Here is a 21,977-nt window from a genome sequence, read left to right on the forward strand (position 1 = left end):
TATTTCTACAATACATTTCTACAATGTAGAAAATAGTACAAATAAAGAAGAGTAGGTGTGTCCGAACTTTTGACTGGTACTGTATATCTGTCTCGCATGGAAATGTCCCACTCCTCAAGATGGACAATTAAGGTTTCCAAATTCTTACAAGCATCTTTCTTCTGGCCAAAAACACATATAGGGGTGGGTAATTCCAGTCCTTGAGGGCCTGATTGGTGTCACAGTTTTGCAGCAGCCCCAGCTAACACCTGACTCCAATAATCACCTAATCATGATCTTCAGTTTAGAATGCAATTTTGGCATGTAACTACATAGTTCAGCCCTCCAGTTCGTTGCTATAAAAATTCTATAAAAAAAAGCTATAAAATGTTTAGTAGCAATTATTAGACATAGGTTACAAAACTTCGTTCAAATAAAGTGTTTTACCAAAAAAAAACTGTAGCATATTAGCCTACCTAACTTCCTCTACAATATGTCGAGCCTCCTTTAATTTGGCAAACTATGTTCCACCTTTAAAAAAAATCCTCCACTGGGTTGTCTCGCTCTGCCCCAGTCCTGTCACTGCCGGACTTCCACTGTTTTGAATTTGACTCATGAGAGAAACTTAGCCCATAGGAATTTAGATTTTTAAAGCATAAGAAACGCAATGCAAATCTTGTAAGGCACAATTTGCCGACCCAATACAGAAGGCCTCGACACCTAATTGCAATTGCCGTTTCCCACAGCAGTTGTTAGGACAACACGGGCAAGTTGGTAAAACTGCGTAACGTTATATGCTACGTTTTGTAGAAGCTGGCGACATTAACGTTATTAATTAAGACTTCCAGAATATGGTATATTAGGCAACACTTTATTTTGTGCGGGTAATAATAACTGCTGTGTGATGCTACATTGTTTATTGTTGTCTGAATTGGTTGTTACACAGTAGCCTAGAGGTAAACACTTCCAATGCATTCTGCTCTGAGTCTTTCAAGCTCTAGCCCGTGACGCTCAGTCTGTCAACATGAACTTTGATCCTCCTTAACAGTGTTGTCTCATTTCACAATTTAAGCTACTTACTAACGTTATATGTCGGTGTCGCTTTGTTGAGAGGAAATTTCTATGCAATTTTGACAGGATGACGGAAAAAGCAGCGACGCCTATGCTTTTGCTTCACCCGTCCAGGGGACTAATCGATGAAAAGTTCAGTCTAATCGTCCAAAATTTGTCGCAAATTCAAGATATCACCTTGCACGCGCTGATCCACTCAGATGATGGCGACTACTGGGAGGCCTTTGGCCACTATGTTAGTGATGCTACAGGACTTGTAAATGGTAGGCTACTTGTATTTAATGTCACACATTTTCATTGAAGTTTGTTTGTACTGTTATCAATAATTTTAAGAGTTCAATTCATATTTAAAACCCTCTCACATAAACTACCCAAATATCTTTACAGTTGCCAATGATTCAAGTTTAGGAGGGACATATGATGGCGTGGAACCCATGGGACTGTTGTGGAGCATGAGACCAGTACCTGGCAGTAGAATTGGACTCAGGTAAACTGAAACTCCACCCTAAAAATAATACATTGATAAAGTTGTAATTTTTTTATCAAAGGCCACCAGTTGAATTATAAACAATGTCTTGTAATTTTAGGTTGAGAAAGAAGGAGGTCCACACTCCCATGGTGGTGCACATCTCTGTGTACAGGGGACACATGAGTCAGGGGTTCAGAGAGCAGGTGGCCCTGGCGAGTGTCGTCACAGAGCGCTGGTACATGGCCCCTGGAGTACGCAGGGTCGACATCACAGAGGGAGGGGTCACAGGGACCCTATTCCTGCCACCAGGTATGTCATAGTTTTTAGCTACATACACCTCACTTTCAATAATTACAATTAAAATCATCCAAAGATATGATTATCATAAGAGGATATATAGCCCAGGTCTGAACAGACCATGTTGTGTTGGAAGGACCCGGGCCCTTCCCTGCCCTGTTGGATCTGTGGGGTGGGGGTGGCGGTCTGGTGGAGTATCGCTCTGCCCTCCTGTCGTCGCATGGCTTTGTCTGTCTGGCCCTGGAGTACATGACACCCCGGACCTCTGGGGGCTCAACCTCTCATGTGGGGAACGAATACTTTGAGGTACCAGTATATGTTACTAGACCACTGCATTTTGGCTGATCTGCACTGTCATATTTAGTGTCATAGGTGCCTCAAATGACAGTGATCAACTGATATATAGCACATATTTTACTTTCACAAGGTGATATGCTCTGTATATGGTGTATTCTTATTCAGGAAGGAAGCTATAAGCTCTAGGTAATGAAACCCACAAAGCTCATCCAAAGGTTCGTTCACCTTGTCTGTGCAACCAATCCCTTGCACAACCAACACATTCAACTGTTATTTGTAGGAACTGACATTGGATTTTGTTCTTATCTTAATAGTGTGTTGTAAAATGTGTCATTGGGTTACGTTTGTTGAAGTATGAACCTTAAAGAAAACGTGACGAGACAACTAGACCAATTTCCTACAATAAAAAAAGTATGAGAAATGTATGCACTCACTACTGTAAGTCGCTCTGGATAAAAGCGTCTGCTAAATTACTAAAATGTAACCTTCTCCCACTTTTATGGTACTTACATTAATATTTAATAAAGTTATTACTACAGTAATAAAGAAACAGAATATCCTGTGTCAAAATATGACTGCTGTGGTAACAATTTAAAATCAAGTTTTGTACGACAGTCTTAGTAAGTGGCCTTGCACGAGCCTTGGTTTGTGCGAGCCGGAACGACTCATAGGGCAGGAGCCTACTATATCTCCTGTTTCTGTAGCGTGATACACCCCCTTGACGGGACGCTAGTCTATCGCAGGGCCTTACCCCCAATCTATCTCCTTATCTCCTTAATGCTGAGGGCTAAGCAGGGACGCATCGGTTACCATTTTTACAGTCTTTGGTATGACTTGGCCGGGGATCGAACTCCCAACCTTCCATTCTCAGGGCGGACATACTAACCACAATTGTAGTTCATATGAAATGTTCTATTTTTCACTCTAGGCTGCGTTCACCGTTCTCAAACAGCACCCTCAGGTGTGTGGGGACAGGATAGCGATACTGGGCCTGTCCTTTGGGACCTCAGTGGCTTTGGGGATGGCCGTGTACTCCACTGTGATTCAGGTAGGAGAGTGCTCATACCGCACTGGCAGAATAATGTGGAGATGTGTGTATATATTTGTGTTTTTGTCTGTGTGTGTTTGTATTTCGGTGTCTTATACTGTTGGTCCTCTATCAGCCCAGGTGTTTGGTATGTGTGAGTGGCAGTCATGTCCAGCCGGTGAAAGGCTCACTCTCTGATGTCTTCAGTGAGATTAATAAGTATGTGTATTATCACGTGTTTAAAGATGTGTATACATTTGTGCTTCCACTTTGATCCTCTAATAATAATTCAATATAACTTACTCGTCTGTGTGTTTAATTTCCTAGAAACGTCCGTAACACTCGCTATGATGAGGAGAATCGAGTGATCTGGCGGGATCTGCTTCTACCCATTCCAACTGATCCAAACAAGAAAGTGGATGTGGGTTTAAATCAAACTGGATTCTACCCTGATTTTAACCTATACCCTCATTGTACTCACTTTATAGCTGTTCTCCCTTGTCTGTTTTGACTTTATAAGGAATGTAGCATTGTCTATCCCAATGGTTTACTGTTGTGTCCTGGTTAGGTGGGGCAGCTGAAATGTCCTGTTCTAATGATTGTGGGTGAGGATGACCAAAACTGGCCTGCCACTGAGTCAGCAGAGGACGTGAGTACAGTTTTTAACAATGCTTGGATTGCTGCAGAAATATGTATTATTAAAGTGGTTCTACTGTCATTTTTTACAGTATGTTTTTGATGCCCAACACTGATGTAGAACTGACAGAGTTCTTGTGCCTCCTCAGATGAAGCAGATGATGGAGAAAGCAGGGAACAGTCACCTGCTGACCACTCTGTCCTACCCTGGAGCTGGTCACCTGATTGAACCGCCGTATAGTCCTCATATCCGTGCCAGCAACTTCATGGTGGCTGGGACAAAACAAAAGTGTAATTTAACGTTGGTTGTGTGTGTGGTGTGTTTGTGTCCTTGTTATTATCAGAGACAGTTTGACAGTATCTTATTTGCTGTTTTGGGGATGTGTAATTTTCCACTGCTAATCGACAATACAACACACATTATCACAGTGATATGGTTGCAATGACTCATTTGTCTGGTAATATGTGAAGAACTCTCGTCACACATTCTGTTTGTTTTGCCTGGAGATAGACAAATTACTCCCCGTTAATGTTTTACGAGGAAATAAATACAATTGAAATCAAGTACATTACATACTGTCAGTCTGAACAGCAATTTAAAAGTAATGGCTGTTTCCATGGCTGTTTCTAGCAAACATATAGAAATGGGTTGTGTGAAGCAGTGGAATAATCACACTTGTTCTCTTTTTGTTTGATGCTTCCCCTCCTGATTTGATTGCAGTGGTGGTTCTTTGGGGAGGAGAGACAGCGCCACACGGTCACGCACAGGAAGACTCCTGGAAGAAGATCCTTTCTTTTCTGGAGGAGCACCTATATCGAAGCACAGATGTGACCTCACCGTCAAATCTGTGACCAGGCCAGAGACACAGACATTTTATTTAAAAAATTGTAATTATGACGTATCTTAATTCTCATCAGAGATGTGATGAAAAATAATTATGTTGACACAAGTGTGCGTGGTATTAAACCACATAACTCAACGAGCCGATGTCCCAATCCAAATGTTGCCGTTCCTTTTCTCCTGGTTTTGGTGATCTACACGAGCCATAACGTTCAAAGATCGAGAAGATCTCTCAGAGTTGGTGCATTGTTTCAAATGTTTCATTCAGTTTTTCATTTCAATTAAATAGACCTTGTCACTGCTTTCTTTCCAGTTTTACTGCTGTCACAAGCAATATTGCATCTAAACCTGATAACTTTTACTACTGTGCATTTCTACTTTTAAAAAGGCGCTATTACTAATAGGTTGTATAAAATTCCTGTAAAATTGTCATCCTTGAATAAAGGAAAGCGTTTGAAAATGTAAGAACTCAYCCCATTCCTTTTTTTCATGGTCAGTTTTTATCTGAATATCAAATCATTTCTGGATAACAGTTAAGTACCTTACTGTGATTGTTTCCTTTTGACCATTTTAATATAAAACGAAGGCGCTATTCTCATTCACAAAATATCAAGAGGTTCTCGAGAGGTATCGATTCTCAAGCGACACTATTGTAATGTAAATTTACAAAATGATCACGTCTCGGGCACTACCTCAGRTCACACACTCGCCCTAATGTTGCCCCCCCCTCCAAGCAGAGCATGTAAACAGAATTCTTGTTCAGCCCAACAGTCCTACAGTATAAATGGTAATAGCAGAGCAAAGTTTTTGAAACAACTGAAAAATATAGACATTTTCCTAATATTTGAGACTTTTATTTGAAATTACAGTTACAGCTTTACAGCATGTTCCATTCTGAAATTGTCACAGTGGTAAGCTGCACTGTACCACGTAAAACTATGGAAGCCCATACCCGCTAGGCCGTGGGTATTTTGATACTATCATACAAATTGGATATGTTTTTTAATTTGTAATATTGTGTGTTGATTTCAGAGGTGGCACCACAGGTCCTACAGTCAAATCAAAATCAAATTTTATTGGTCACATACACATGGTTAGCATATGTTAATTTGAGTGTAGCGAAATGCAGTCATGAGGGGCAAATTATTTTCCTGGGGCTCAGAGTTCTTCCTGATCTGGTAACCTAACCAACTCTGGACCCACGTTGAACTGTATGACATAGTAATAAATCAACGGTAAAAAAAACKAAATGTTTTTATATGAGCTATGATGGAACCAGATTAGTTTTCTAATCAGGTCATATGGTTAAAGAAAGCATTTCAACCCTGTCAAACTGCAGCAACCTTTATACTTGTTCATATGAATTCTATTTTAAAACTAAACTAGGGGGAGGGGGGGGGTCCTTAACCCAGACAAATAGACAACAACTGCGATTGGACAATAGAACTAATAGGGCTGAGCTTGCTTTGTGTAGGCCTTTGCATCTGTAATAAATATTCATACAGTATGTCATTACTATTGTATTGATTGATTAATTCCTGTCTATACTTTTGGATTAAATAGGCCTAGGTTGCCCAGCCACCCAAAATTTGAATATAAACCACATTTGATCACATTTTCTCAGAACACAAATAAATGGGCCTATTTTAGGCTAGAAATACATAACGTTACCGCTTTGTTTCCCCACGCCCAGATGGGATCAGAGCGCATAMGCTTCTCGTGGCTACCTGCAGCTGRGGTTGTTATTAGTAGGTTACAATTGATCAGACTGAAGCACAGGTGAATTGTGCACGAGTTGACAATTTATTTTGTGGGGGAGATGGGCTTCCAGATAATATAGCTCGGCAACCCCCCCAGTGAATTCACTTATACACACTTTGTCAGTCGCATTTTGCTTTTACCACATGTAATGATTTGCATGATATTGATTGAAATGAAGCCTGGTTTGTTGTAAGGTAGGCCTACTGTTGTTTTATATTGTATGAGAAGGGTAATCGTACATTTTTGATAGGTTAACGTTTCTTGATGAAGACATGCTGTTAGCAAGTCTGTGCTTTTGTCATGAAGCTAAAATGTAGGGTAGGCTAATGAGTGTAGCCTACAGACGACAAAAAAATAAGCCATTTGTCTGCCCATGCTTGTGAATTGTTGCATTATTCAAAAGTGTAATATGGTTAAGATGAAAAGTCGCTTGCATAGTTGAAACATGCTCACTGGCTAGTGTCTATGCTGAGATATTTATGGTAAATGTCCATTGCCAAGCCCCCGAACAATCTCTCGGCACATGACATTACGTTGCTAATGTAAATTGAAATGTTAATGTACATATGATGTACATTGAAATGTCGTCGCGCTGCCTCTTCTGGTCAATGAGAAAAGCTCCATAAATAGCTTCTTAGTAAAGAGCCATTTCTCAAGCAAGAATTTTGATAGGCCTGGGAGTGGTCTGAGTGGGGAGGAGAATGTACTGTTATTGGCAGAGAGGTTTGGAACTGTCTTTTTGTTCTGTTAAAGATGCACTATTCAGAAATCACTCTGCCATTTCCTGGTTGCTAAAATTCTAACAGTTTGCCTATTTTTAGTTTGTGACAAAACAAGCAAGTATTTAAACYGCAGTGATATATATTTTTCATAACCAAAAATATTGTATTTTCAGCTGTTTGAAACTGGTGTACAAAACTGAAAAAACGAAACTTAAGAACGGAAAGCATAGAAATTGCGGRCATGGAATAGATTTACCGCTTCTTAGACTTGCTTTCGATGAGAATGACAGATCTATAACACACGTTTCTATGTGAATTTGGTCGGGTCTCCCAAAAAGTTATATCGCAGCTAGGCAGGAGGCCAAAACTCCAACCCACCAAAACAGGCTGAAATTTCAGACAGTCTTTTCATACCGTTCTTACACTAAAAAGACATTATCATCCTTTTCACAATTTCACAGTATTATTCCACCCTCATAGTGTGGAAATATATATAAAACACAGGAAAATCATGTTTTTGACTGCACTGGGCCTTTAAGAAATGTGTTAGCATTAGCCTGTTTACTCCAAAAGTGCTATATTTTTTATAGTGATGACTCCCACTGCTCCGATTTCCAATAAACAGTTCTTGCTCAATGGCCGTAGCTGTATGGACTAAAGGCTCTAAAGCACTTTTTGAAATTTTGTTTTGAGGTCTGATAAATATTGTTTGTAAAGTTTAGAKAAATGTACGCTCTGACATGTTCATTGTTGAATGTTATTAATTGATTTCAATGTCAAGGAGACCCATGATAAAGGCTGTTTCATGCAATATTTTGTCTGGAATTAGATGTTAAACTGGTGATATCTGGTTCTTTGTTGATGACAAAGTGCGTGGGAGATTAAGGACAATGATCTAATACGTTAAGTCATAGTTCATTAATACGCACGGGCAGTCCCTGTAAGGGCAAAGCATCCAAGAACATTTCTGTAAATATCATTTTTTATCCTTATCACCAGAGCATTTCTGTAATATAGGGTTCAGCCAGTTCAGACTGGTAAAGGTTMATCTTCTCTTAGTTTCTATTACGAGAGGGTCAGAGCATTTGTTTTAGAGGACATTTCCACTACAACAATCTGTGACATGAATGCTGTTCCTGTGTTGACTGTAAAACCATGGAGAGCCCTCTTTGATGAGAAGTTCCATGTGGTTGTGGGGAACTTACCACCGACACAGGAGGTCACACTACATTCTTCACATCAGTCTGAAGACACAGACTACTGGGAGGCGTTTGGGCATTATGTCAGTGATGCTCAGGGAAGGGTCACAGGTGAGAGATATTATTTCATCATATCTTTAACCAATTTCTAAAGAAACACCTCTAAATACCAATGGAAACATTCAGTAATAATGCTAAATCATCTTTGTCTGAGACAGTACCTTCATAGAAAATGACTCAAGTATTAGGGAAAGTCACCCAGTAAAATACTACTTGAGTAAAAGTCTAGAAGTATTTGCTTTTARATRTACTTAAGTATCAAAAGTAAATGCAAATGCWAAAATATACTTAAGTATGAAAAGTAAAASTATAAATCATTTCAAATTCCTTGTATTAAGCAAACCAGAAGGCACWTTTTTTTTTTTACATTTAYGGATAGCCAGGGGCACGCTCTAACGCTCAGACATAATTTACAAACTAAGCATTTGTGTTTTGGGAGTCCACCAGATCAGAGGCAGTAGGGATGACCAGGGATGTTCTCTTGATTAGTTTGTGAATTGGACGATTTTCCTGTCTTGCTAAGCATTTAAAATGTAAGGAGTACTTTTGGGTGTCGGAAAATGTATAAAACAAAGTAAAAAATACATAATTTTCTTTTTGAAAAGATAAAGTAAAGTACAGATACCCCAGAAAACGAAGTATTTTTACTTAAGTACTTTACACCACTGGTCTGAGATTGATATAGTATGGCGAGGTTAATGATCTATTATCATCAAGTACTTGAATGAGGTAAAAAATATGTGACTACTTAGATTTTGACAGACTGCTCAGTGTAAGTGAAAAATGTTTGGCTTAAAGTAGACACATTTTGATTGCAAATTAATCTCTGTGCTACTTTATGTGCATGTAGTTACCAAAAGTTTGGACATTGTTTTTTTTGTTTATAGTTGCCAAACATGAAAGTTTTGGGGGCACATATGAGGGTGTTGATCCAATGGGTTTGTTGGCGAGCATGAGACCAATACCTGGCAGTAGAACTGGACTCAGGTAAGCACTTCAACCCTATCCGATTTTATTAACGTTTCATTTTTGGAGATTGTGTGCTTTTGAACCTCTCAGTATCCCACTGCTGCCACCATATGTAATGATGATACCAGCTGTTCTGTTGGTACTTTCTGACCCTTAGATTCAGGATCAAAGAAGTCCACACTCCCATGGTGGTGCACATCTCTGTGTACAGGGGACACTTGAGTCAGGGGTTCAGGGAGCAGTTGGCCCTGGCAAGTGTTGTCACAGAGCGCTGGTGCATGGCCCCCGGAGTCCGCAGGGTCGACATCACAGAGGGAGGGGTCACAGGTACCCTGTTCCTGCCACCAGGTAAACTACATGCCTAGTATACTGAGTGATCACATCTGTGCAGGACAATTTGTATAGGTGATTGTTCACTGTAACTGCACTCACTTCAAGGGGAATGCACTATGTATGTTTTGGTTGCTTAAACTAGGCTCTAGACACGTACAACAATACATCAATGATTTACTATTGTTAGGTTTTAAATTAACATTGGAATATGATTAGTAAAGCTTAATCCATGTTTCTTCACCCATTGGGTCATACAGCTGCATAAGACAAAGACATGGTTCCACCAGTGGTAGTATATATACCCCAATTTAGGTGGAGTCTCCTCCTTCTTTCTAAACATTACATCTTTATTACTAGGCAGGAAGTGAAGTGATGCGGGCAACAAACTGTTCCTTCTCCCTTAATGTGACCTGACCTGACCTCTACCCCCTCCTTGCTAAACCACATCTCTCCACCCTTATCAGTGCCTGCCAACATGTGATCGTCTTTCCTTCACTCAGTACATTCCAAGCTTAATTGCCTCCACATATACATTCCTCCTACAGATAACCATTAACTTCTGGTGTATAAACAAGACTATGGCACTCCTCATGTCTCTAGTACAACTGATGATTAACAATATTTAAAGTTTCGAAATCCAACCCCATCACTATGGAGGACAGAGCTAAAGAATTATAAAGTACATGGATGTAAAGATGCATGTTCTGCTCTCGGGTAGACACTAACAATTATGTTTTTTATCATGTCATCCCGAAGGTCCCGGACCCTTCCCTGGAGTTTTAGATATGTGGGGAGGTGGTGGCGGCCTGGTGGAATATCGTTCTGCTCTCTTGGCATCCCACGGCTTTGCTGCCATGGCGTTAATGTACCTCTTCCCAGATGCACAGAAAGCTGCTACCATTGGCTTCCATTACATTGAGGTGTGTATCTGTCCCATTTTCTTATGGAGATACAAAAGAGTAATTGACTTGGGGACTTTGGAAAACCACTGTCTTACATATAATGTTGATTTCTTGTCTCAGAATGCTTTCAGACTGCTGCAAGATCACCCTCTAGTGGCCTCTGACAAAATTGCCCTGCTTGGCACGTCCTTTGGCGCCTCAGTCGCTTTATCCCTCGCTGTCTTCTCAGAAACTGTAAAAGTAAGTCTCTATGCAAGTCYTTTCATCTCCTGTTCATTTCCTGGATAAACATGCATTTGTACTTGCACCAGACCAAAAATGCCCCTGTCATAATTCATCAGTACGATTTTCCGATTTGTAGTTGCGAAATGTTTACCATGTTGCATGCAGCGATATTGGAAAATAAATTGCATGCATGTCTATCTGTATTTTATTGATCACTATATGAGTCTAAATGATGTATGTTTCTCAGGATTTTTAAAAAAATTATCCAATATGTACAGTGTAAATTAACGCTTGTCTATCTTTTTAGCCAATATGTTGTGTGTGCATCAGTGGCAGCCATGTTCTTACACTCAAAGCCAACCAGTCCATTGCAGAATCCTTCAAAGTGATGAAAGAGTGAGTTTGTACCTGTGTTTGTGTATATGTGCATATGAATGTGTTTGTGTATTGGCATAGCATTGACTTTGGGAGAGGACAACGTACTAATTAATTTCACCTGACCATTGACCATGTGTTTGCAGACATGTCCATAAGTCTCACATGGATGAGAACAATTGCATAATCTGGAGGGACACTCTTCTACCCATTCCAGAGGATTCTGACCTGAAAGTAGATGTAAGAAACCCACCATTTCAGAACCTTGGGTCTCGGCCGGCTTGTTTTAAATGATATTTTCCGCATTCACAAAATGGTGGTCTTGATATAAATCAATATTTTTTGTTTTTTTCCAAGGTGGGGAGGATAACATGTCCATTACTACTGGTTGTCGGACAAGATGATACAAATTGGGCCGCTGTTGAATCAGCTGATGATGTGAGCAATGTTCCTGACAGTATTGAGTGTGTCCTTATGTAGCCTATTCTTAAAATGGATTTGCGTGAATGGATGTATTCTCCATGAGCTGAACTCAGGCTTTGGGGTAAATCATGCATTGATGTCAATGGGATATTTGCTTGTAAGAAGTATTGCTTGGATAGGAACTCTGTTAAAGCCCATCAATTGCTCCTTCTCAGATGACGCAGATGATGGAGAGAGCAGGGAACAGTCACCTGCTGACCACTCTGTCCTACCCTGGAGCTGGTCACCTGATTGAACCTCCGTATGGTCCCCACTGCAGGGCTTGTACCTTTGTGTTGCAGCCAGGCCAACAGAGAGGTGCCTTTGCGGAGTCATTCATGCAGACAGACTGTGCTTTTAAAGTTCTTGTGCTCGTATAGGATTCCCAATACATTCCTCTGGGACCACAGGGATTTGCAATGTTTTGCTCTAGCTCAACATTACCACACCAGATGAAACTACTTCACTAATGATCCTACAGTTCTATATTTTTCTTATGTCCTGTAACTTGAATGCATTTTTATGTAGGTCTACATTACACAGTCATAGGAATATCATGTCTCAAATGTCTTAAATCTAAAGCAGTCATTCCAACTTGTTGCAGTGGTCGTGCTGTGGGGAGGCCTCACCAAACCTCACGCCGTTGCACAGGAAGACTCATGGGAGAAGATTCTAGATTTTCTGCAAGAGCATCTCTGTCACAGTGTCAAACCCCATGTGCAGTCCAGATTGTGAGCATTGTCTTACGTCAGGTGGTATCACTCCTACGTGTGAGAGAAGATTCTAGGTTTTCACCAAGAGCATCTCTTCCAGAGCATTGATCCACAGTCTGATTTTGAGGTCATCAACATCAAACAAAAATATGCTGAATTGATACTAAGATGACAACAGCCCAGATGCAGTGGGAGTGTACCACAGCATCAACCGCCACATTGGTGCAAGATGAGTTCAAGATTTCGCTGAAAGTCTGGGTTATACGCACAAATCTCAAATTAGTTTTCAGACCTTTGTGCCGAAGCAATGTCACTGAATTCTGAAGAGGACTTTGTGTATTATTTCTGGAGTTTCAAAGAATCAATGATTTTCTTCCTGTTTTCAAAGATGTCTATCCACTCTCTGGTATTTAATAGTAAAACTACGGTACTGTAGAACTTCAAGGCCACCACAGGTGAAACAGCATGGTAGGTATAATCGTAATATTGTTGTCATACAATAAATGTAAACTGAATGTATCTATTTATTGTTTTGTTTTTTATCTAGAAATATACGTTTTTGCTAAATAAATCAAATCTAATGTTATTTGTCACATGCCCCGAATACAACAGGTGTAGGTAGACCTTACCATGAAATGCTTACTTACAAGCCCTTAACCAACAATGCAGTTTTAAGAAAAATAAGAGTTACTAAAAAAATATATATATATACTAAATAAAATAAAAAAATAAAAGAGCAACAGTAAATAACAAGGCTATATACAGGGGGTACCGGTACCGAGTCAATGTGCGGGGGTATAGATAATAAACAGTGAGTAGCGTAATTTTTTGTGTGTGTGTGTGCGGCGGCAGGGGGTCAATGCAAATAGTCCGGGTAGCCATTTGATTAGCTGTTCAGCAGTCTTATGGCTTGGGGGTAGGAGCTGTTAAGAAGCCTTTTGGACCTAGACTTGACGCTCCGGTACCGCTTCCCGTGACGTAGCAGAGAGAACAGTCTGTGACTAGTGTGGCATTAGTCTTTGGCAATTTTTAGGGCCATCCTCTGACACCGCCTGGTATAGAGGTCCTGGATGGCAGGAAGCTTGGCCCCAGTGATGTACTGGGCCATACGCACTACCCTCTGTAGCTCTTTGCGGTCAGAGACCGAGCAGTTTCCATACCAGGCAGTGATGCAACCAGTCAGTATGCCCTCGATGGTGCAGCTGTAAATGTTTTTGAGAATCTAAGSACCCATGCCAAATCATTTCAGTCTCCTGAGGGGGAAAAGGTGTTGTCGTGCCATATTCACAACTGTCTTGGTGTGTTTGGACGATAATAGTTTGTTGGTGATGTGGACACCAAGGAACTTGAAGCTGTCAACCTGTTCCACTACAGCCCCGTCAATGAGAATGGGGGCGTGCTCAGTCCTCCTTTTCCTGTAGTCCACGATCATCTCCTTTGTCTTGATCACGTTGAGGGAGAGGTTGTTGTCCTGGCACAACACCTCCAGGTCTCTGACCTCCCTATAGGATGTCTCATCGTTGTCGGTGATCAGGCCTACCACCGTTGTGTTGTCAGCAAACTTAATGATGGTGTTGGAGTCGTGCTTGGCCACACAGTCATGGGTGAACAGGGAGTACAGGATGGGACTAAGCATGCACCTCTGAGGGGCCCCCGTGTTGAGGATCAGCGTGGCAGATGTGTTGTTGCCTACCCTTACCACCTGGGGGCGGCCCGTCAGGAAGTCTAGGATCCAGTTGCAGAGGGAGGTGTTTAGTGCAAGGGTCCTTAGCTTAGTGATGAGCTTCGAGGGCACACTGGTGTTGAACGCTGAACTGTAGTCAATGAACAGCATTCTCACATATAGTTGAAGTCGGAAGTTTAGATACACATTAGCCAAATACATTTAAACTCAGTTTTTCACAATTCCTGACATTTAATCCAAGTAAAAATTCCCTGTCTTAGGTTAGGTAGGATCATCACTTTATTTTAAGACTGTGAAATGTCAGAATAATGGTGGAGAGAAAGATTTCTTTCAGCTTTTATTTCTTTCATCACATTCCCAGTGGATCAGAAGTTTACATACACTCAATTAGTATTTGGTAGCATTGCCATTACATTTTTAACTTGGGTGAAACATTTCGGGTAGCCTTCCACAAGCTTCCCACAATAAGTTGGGTGAATTTTGGCCCATTCCTCGTGACAGAGCTGGTGTAACTGAGTCAGGTTTGTAGACCTCCTTCCTTTCACACGCTTTTTCAGTTCTGCCCACACATTTTCTATAGGATTGAGGTCAGCGCTTTGTGATGGCCACTCCAATACCTTGACTTTGTTGTCCTTAAGTATGCTTGGGGTCATTGTCCATTTGGAAGACCCATTTGTGACCAAGTTTTAACATCCTGACTGATGTCTTGAGATGTTGCTTCAATATATCCACATCATTTTCCTGCCTCATGATGTCATCTATTTTGTGAAGTGCACCAGTCCCTGCTGCAGCAAACCACCCCCACAACATGATGCTGCCACCCCCGTTCTTCACGGTTGGGATGGTGTTCTTCAGCTTGCAAGCCTCCCCCTTTTTCCTCCAAATATAACAACGGTCATTATGGCCAAACAGTCTAATTTTGTTTCATCAGACCAGAAGACATTTCTCCAAAAAGTACGATCTTTGTCCCCATGTGCAGTTGCAAACCATAGTCTCGCTTTTTTATGGCTGTTTTGGAGCAGTGGCTTCTTCCTTGCTAAGCGGCCTTTCATGTTATATCGATTTATGACTTGTTTTACTGTGGATACAGATACTTTTGTACCTGTTTCCTCCAGCATCTTCACCAGGTCCTTTGCTGTTGTTCTGGGATTGATTTGCACTTTTCGCACCAAAGTACGTTCATCTCTAGGAGACAGAACGCGTCTCCTTCGTGAGCGGTATGACGGCTGTGTGGTCCCATAGTGTTTATACTTGCGTACTATTGTTTGTTCAGATGAACGTGGTACCTTCAGGCATTTGGAAATTGCTCCCAAGTATGAACCAGACTTGTGGAGGTCTACAATGTTTTTTCTGAGGTTTTGGCTGATTTCTTTTGATTTTGTCAAGCAAAGAGGCACTGAGTTTGAAGGTAGGCCTTCAAATACATCCACAAGTACACCTCCAATTGACTCAAATGATGTCAATTAGCTGATCAGAAGCTTCTAAAGCCATGACATCATTTTCTGGAATTTTCCAAGCTGTTTAAAGGCACAGTCAACTTAGTGTATGTACACTTCTGACCCACTGGAATTGTGATACAGTGATTTATAAGTTAAATAATCTGTCTGTAAACAATTGTTGGAAAAATTACTTGTGTCATGCACAAAGTAGATGTCCTAACGAACTTGCCAAAACTATAGTTTGTTAAAAGGAAATTTGCGGAGTGGTTGAAAAACGAGTTTTAATGACTCCAACCTAAGTGTATGTAAACTTCCGACTTCAACTATAGGTGTTGCTTTTGTCCAGGTGGGAAAGAGCAGTGTTGAGTGCAATAGAAAATGCGTAATCTTGGATCTGTTAGGGCGTTATGCAAATTGGAGTGGATCTAAGGTTTCTGGGATGATGGTGTTGATGTAAACCATGACCAGCTTTTCAAAGCACTTCATGGCTACAGACGTGAGTACTACAGGTCGGTAGTCATTTAGGCAGGTTACCTTGTTGTTATTGGGCACAGGGACTATGGTGGTCTGCATGAAACATGTAGGTATTACAGACTCGGCCAGGGACAGGTTGAAAATGTCAGTGAAGACACTTGCCAGTTGGTCAGCGCATGTTCGGATTACACGTCCTGGTAATCCGTCTGGCCCAGCTGCCTTGTGAATGTTGATCTGTTTAAAGGTCTTATTCACATCGGCTACGGCGAGCATGATCACAGTCGTTCTTAGCAGCTGGTGCTCTCATGCATGCTTCAGTGTTGCTTGCCTCGAAGCGCACATAGAAGTCAATTAGCACGTCTGGTAGGCTTGTGTCACTGGGCAGCTCGTGGATGGGCTTCCCTGCCACATCCGACAAGGGTCAGAGCCAGTGTAGTAGGATTAAATCTTAGTCCTGTATTTACTCTTTTGCCTGTTTAATGGTTAGTCTGAGGGCATAGCGGATTTCTTATAAGCGTCCGGGTTAGAGTCCTGCTCCTTGAAAGCGGCAGCTCTACCCTTTAGCTCATTGCGGATGTTGCCTGTAATCCATCGCTTCTGATTGGGGTATGTACGTATGGTCACTGTGGGCACAACGTCATCAATGCACTTATTGATGAAGCCGGTGACTGATGTGGTATACTTCTCAACAGGGTTGGGTAGGTTACTTTCTAAATGTAATCCGTTACAGTTACTAGTTACCTGTCCAAAATTGTAATCAGTAACGTAACTTTTGGATTTCCCAAACTCAGTAACGTAATCTGATTACATTCTGTTACTTTTAGATTACTTTCCTCTTAAGAGGMATWAGAAGAAGACAMAAATGTATGTTACCAATTGAACGACATCTATTGCAGGATAAATCAGTGTTAAAGTTTACATAGCTGGCCATATATGGATGTTACATTTTACCTAATGGATTGGTTATGTAGGCTTCTTCTAACCCATCACTTTCTACTACATATAATATTATGATTAAATTATATATTTACATTAAAAACCGAATTCCAGTCATTCCAATAAATGTTATACTCCTTGATCTTCAAGAATAAGACTTCGAAATATGGAGTATCGATTAGACAAATTGTTTTACCTGAGTATGACCCCAAGACTAAGGACTTATTAGCCAGCCCTACTCTGTTGTTTATGATTTTGTTGTCTTGGAGGACTGATTGGGCTCATTGATTCGAGTTGAGAAAAAAAAATCCTGTGCTCATTGAATGGCATGCTTTGAGCACAACTGAAAAGTGCTATTTACATGTGAAAAATGAATGCAATATGCTGCATTTGGCCTATTGTTTATAGGCCTATTGTTTACCTTTTTGTTGGTGACACTGATATCTTGATAATATGCAGCTGTTTATAGGACAAATTCACAGATGAAACAATAACAAAACGTTGCCCTGCCTCTGTTTTGGTAAAAAGCTGAGGGATGGGCCTGGAGAAATGTAATCACTCTCAGATTAATAGACAGAGCTATAGATGCAAGGACTGACCATCCATGATATCACAATTATTGTTTTAACCATGTTATGAGGCAATACAGTGTTCGTTTACATTTACAATGTTTACAAACATTGGATAAAAACAAGCTTATGTTCTGGGTTCTCATGGAGTGTGACAGTTGAACTAAGCTCATGAGGCATTTATAAGTTATATTCTTAAATAATCAATGGATATATATATATATATACTACCATTCAAAAGTTTGGGCTCACTTAGAAATGTCCTTGTTTTCCATGAAAATTAGTTGCAATATGAATAGGAAATATAGTCAAGACGTTGACAAGGTTATAAATATTGATTTTTAATTTAAATAATAATTGTGTCCTTTGCTTTTGTCAAATAATTCTCMATTTGCAGCAATTACAGCCTTGCAGACCTTTGGCATTCTAGTTGTCAATTTGTTGAAGTAATCTGAAGAGATTTCACCCCATGCTCCCTGAAGCACCTCCCACAAGTTGGATTGGCTTGATGGGCACTTCCTACGTACCATACGGTCAAGCTGCTCCCACAACAGCTCTCCCATTTGAGATCCGGTGACTGTGCTGGCCATTCCATTATAGACAGAATACCAGCTGACTGCTTCTTCCCTAAATAGTTATTGCTTAGTTTGGAGCTGTGCTTTGGGTCATTGTCCTGTTGTAGGAGGAAATTAGCTCCAATTAAGCGCCGTCCCCAGGGTATGGCATGGCGTTGCAAAATCGAGTGATAGCCTTCATTCTTTAAGAATCCCTTTTACCCTGTACAAATCTCTCACTTTACCACCACCAAAGCACCCCCAGACCATCACATTGCCTCCACCATGCTTGACAGATGGCGTCAAGCACTCTTCTGCATCTCATGAATGTTCTTCTTTGTGATCCGAACCCTCAAACTTAGATTCGTCTGTACATAAAACTTTTTTCTAATCTTCCTCTGTCCAGTATCTGTGTTCTTTTGCCCATCTTAATCTTTTATTTTTAGTGGCCAGTCTCAGATATGTATTTTTCTTTGCACCTCTGACTAGAAGGCCAGCATCCCGGAATTGCCTCTTTACTGTTGACGTTGAGACTGGTGTTTTGTGGGTACTATTTAATGAAGCTGCCAGTTGAGGACTTGTGAGGCGTCTGTTTCTCAAACTAGACACTCTAATGTACTTGTCCTCTTGCTCTGATCTTCAGTTTCTTGGCAATTTCTCACATGGAATTGCCTTGATTTTTCAGAACAAGAATAGACTGACGAGTTTCAGAAGAAAGTTCTTTGTTTCTGGCCGTTTTGAGCCTTTAATCGAACCCACAAATGCTGATGCTCCAGATTCTCAACTAGTCTAAAGAAGTCCAGTTTTATTGCTTCTTTAATCAGGAAAGTTTTGCCAATGACAGATTATGATCAGTAATACTGTATCAAAGGCTGCACTGTCTAACAATAAAGCTCCCACAATCTTCTTATTATCAATTTCATTCAGACAATCATTTGTGTCACTGCAGTACATGTGTTCCCTTCTCTATACACATGCTGAAAGTCTGTTGTTAATTTGTTCACAGATAAATAGCATTGTATATGGTCAAACACCATTTTTTCCAAAGGTTTGCTAAGAGCCAGCAGCAAGCTGATAGGTCGGCTGTTAGAACCAGTGAAGGGTGCTTTACCATTCTTGGGTAGCGGAATGACTTTAGCTTCCCTCAGGTCTGAGGACAACATTTTTCTCCAGGCTCAGATTAAAGATATGACAAACAGGAGTGGCAATATAGTCTGCTATCATCAGTAGCTTTCCATCTAAGTTGTCAATACCAGGCAGTGTCTCATTATTGATGGACAACAATAATTTTCCCACCACACCCACACAAACTTTACAGAATAAAAATGTACAATGCTTTTCTTTCATTATTTGGTATTTTATGCACAGATATGACGACTCATAGTTTGTTGGCATTTCATGTCTGAGTTTGCCCACTTTGCAAAGGAAATGGTCATTAAAATAAGTGGCAATATAAAAAGGTTTTTGGTGAATGAGCCTTCTGATTCAATGAAAGATGKGAGTKGAATTAGTCATTCTGCACACTTATTTGAAATGTGTGTGACATTTAAAATAGTGTAATATTATGTAACAGGTTTGTGGCTGGGACCACAGATTGTCCTGAGTTTGTGGCTGTCTAGATCCCTGATGTTTGTTGTTTTCAGTCTTCGTCGTGACCTGCCTTGTCTGGAACTGCTAGGAGTAACAGCGTAAACTACGTTGCTAGCTACTATGACAAAGCCGGCGGGAGTACCGTTGAGGACAGTGGTGTCTCTCTATCACACGTGAAGGATCTTTTAAACAAACACAAAGAGACATACAAGCAGTTGTTACCACAAAAAGAAAATAGCTTCAAGTGTTTTGTCCAAATACTTGTGGATTCTACTAATAAAAGAATGGACGACCTGACCAGAGAGGTCCCGGACCTGAAGAACAGTTTGCAGTTCTCCCGGGGTCAGCTCGATGAGTTGAAACTGGAGAACGGCAAGATGACAGTAATCTGTCTGACGTGATTAAAACATCTTCGGGATCGGTGTCCCTTMCACGGGACAGTTACAGGCAGTTAGATTTGGGTATGTTATTTTAGGTGAAAATTGAAAAAAAAGGGGCGGATCCTTAAGGGGTTTAATGAAATTATGGGCAGAAAGACAAATTCAACTCCATCTTTCATCGAATCAAATTGCTTATTCATCACGAAACCATTTGATGTTGCCAATTATTTTAATGGTTATTTCATATGCAAAGTGGGCAAACTTAAGTAGGAAATTCCAACAACGAACAGTGAGCAATTGTATTCATGCATAAAAAAACAAATGAAAGAAAAGCATTGCAAGTTTTAATTTTGTAAAGTTAGTATGAGAGAGGTGGAAAAAAATATTGTTATCGATCAATAATGACAAACCTCCTGGCATTGACAACTGAGATGGAAGACTACTGAAGATGGTAGCTGACTCTATAGCCACTCCTATCTGTCATATATTTAATCTGAGCCTAGAGGAAATTCTTTGTCCTCAGGCCTGGAGGGAAGCCAAAGTAATTCCACTACCCAAGAGTGGCAAAGAGGCCTTCACTGGTTCTAACAGCAGACCTATAAGCTTGCTGCCAGCTCTTAGCAAACTGTTGGGAAAAAATGTGTTTGACCAAATACAATGCAATTTCTCTGTAAACAAATGAACAACAGACTTTCGGCATGCTTATAGAGAAGGGCACTCAACATGTACTGCACCGACACAAATGACTGATGAGTGGTTGAAATAAATTGATAATAGAAGATTGTGGGAGCTGTAATGTTAGATTTCAGTGCAGCCTTTGATATTATTGAGCATAACCTGTTGAAAAAACATATGTGTTATGGCTTTTCACCCTCTGCCATWTYGTGGATTCTGTCAGGACCTGGTTACGAACTCGGGTCTCCGGTGAGAGAAACAGTCACTTAGCTAACTGAGCCACTAATAGTCGGCAGAACCCAGAAGATGAGGCAGACACAGCAGTACTTGAGACGGTGTTTTAATAAATTAAAAAGGAAAGTACTTCAGGCAAAAATATAAATCCACAAYGTCAAAAGTAAATCCAAGAGAAAAAAGGTATATCCTCCAAGACACAAGGTAAATCCACAAAAGTGGTAAGTACAGCAGGGAAAAAACCTCAAAAGAAAAATCAAAAAAAATTATAAATGAGAACAAAAACAGAGTACCTCAAGAGAATCCAACTGGAGTAACAAAAGTTCACAGCATGGCTGGGGCTGGGTGCTAACATTCAAACACAGAGCAAAGAACTGAGGAAAACTAAGGGTTTAAATACATACAAGGGAAACGAGGCACAGGTGAAAATAATAACTGGAAATAAGGGAAGACAAAAGGGTCAAAAAAGCCCAATGGGGGCATCTAGTGACCAAAACCGGAACAATCCTGGCCAAATCCTGACAGATTCAGAGCTATCTATCTGATAGAACTCAAAGGATTTTCTTTAATGGAAGCTTCTCTAATGTCAAACATGTAAAGTGTGGTGCACCGCAGGGCAGCTCTCTAGGCCCTCTACTCTTTTATATTTTTACCAATGACCTGCCACTGGCATTAAACAAAGCATGCGTGTCCATGTATGCTGATGATTCATCCATATACACATCAGCAAAAACAGCTAATGAAGTCATTGAAACCCTTAAAGCACAGGTGTCAAACTCATTCCACGGGGGGCCGAGTGTCTGCGGGTTTTCGCTCCTCCCTTGTACTTGATTGATGAATTAACATCACTAATTAGTTAGGAACTCCCCACACCTGGTTGTCTAGGGCTTTATTGAAAGGAAAAACCAAAAACCTGCAGACACTAGGCCCTCCGTGGAATGAGTTTGACACCCCTGCCTTAAAGAGTTGCAGTCTGTTTTGGAATGGTTGGCCAGTAATAAACTGGTCCTGAGCATCTCTAAAACTAAGAGCATTGTATTTGGTTCAAATCATTCCTTTAGTTCTATACCTCAGCTGAATGCGGTAACGAATGGTGTGGCTGTT

The 21,977-nt window shown here is 40.6% G+C and overlaps 2 protein-coding genes across 2 annotated transcripts; both read left to right on the forward strand.

Moving 5' to 3' along the window:
- Window positions 1-855: 855 nt before the first annotated feature.
- Window positions 856-5,085, forward strand: LOC111971976 (bile acid-CoA:amino acid N-acyltransferase). Its single transcript, XM_023998775.2, has 10 exons — window positions 856-1,313; window positions 1,438-1,537; window positions 1,638-1,828; window positions 1,953-2,122; window positions 3,042-3,161; window positions 3,277-3,359; window positions 3,468-3,561; window positions 3,709-3,789; window positions 3,926-4,067; window positions 4,498-5,085. The coding sequence occupies exons 1-10, from the start codon at window positions 1,118-1,120 to the stop codon at window positions 4,626-4,628; spliced, it is 1,308 nt and encodes a 435-aa protein (XP_023854543.1). The 5' UTR covers window positions 856-1,117; the 3' UTR covers window positions 4,629-5,085.
- Window positions 5,086-8,223: 3,138 nt separating this feature from the next.
- On the forward strand, window positions 8,224-12,799 carry LOC111971789 (acyl-coenzyme A thioesterase 1-like). Its single transcript, XM_070446319.1, has 10 exons — window positions 8,224-8,410; window positions 9,247-9,346; window positions 9,486-9,676; window positions 10,418-10,581; window positions 10,684-10,803; window positions 11,096-11,184; window positions 11,310-11,403; window positions 11,521-11,601; window positions 11,802-11,943; window positions 12,230-12,799. Exons 1-10 carry the CDS (start codon window positions 8,224-8,226, stop codon window positions 12,358-12,360), a joined length of 1,299 nt encoding a protein of 432 aa, XP_070302420.1. The 3' UTR covers window positions 12,361-12,799.
- Window positions 12,800-21,977: the final 9,178 nt, after the last annotated feature.

Source organism: Salvelinus sp. IW2-2015, linkage group LG13 (genome assembly GCF_002910315.2).
Source record: "Salvelinus sp. IW2-2015 linkage group LG13, ASM291031v2, whole genome shotgun sequence".
NCBI lineage: Eukaryota > Metazoa > Chordata > Actinopteri > Salmoniformes > Salmonidae > Salvelinus > Salvelinus sp. IW2-2015.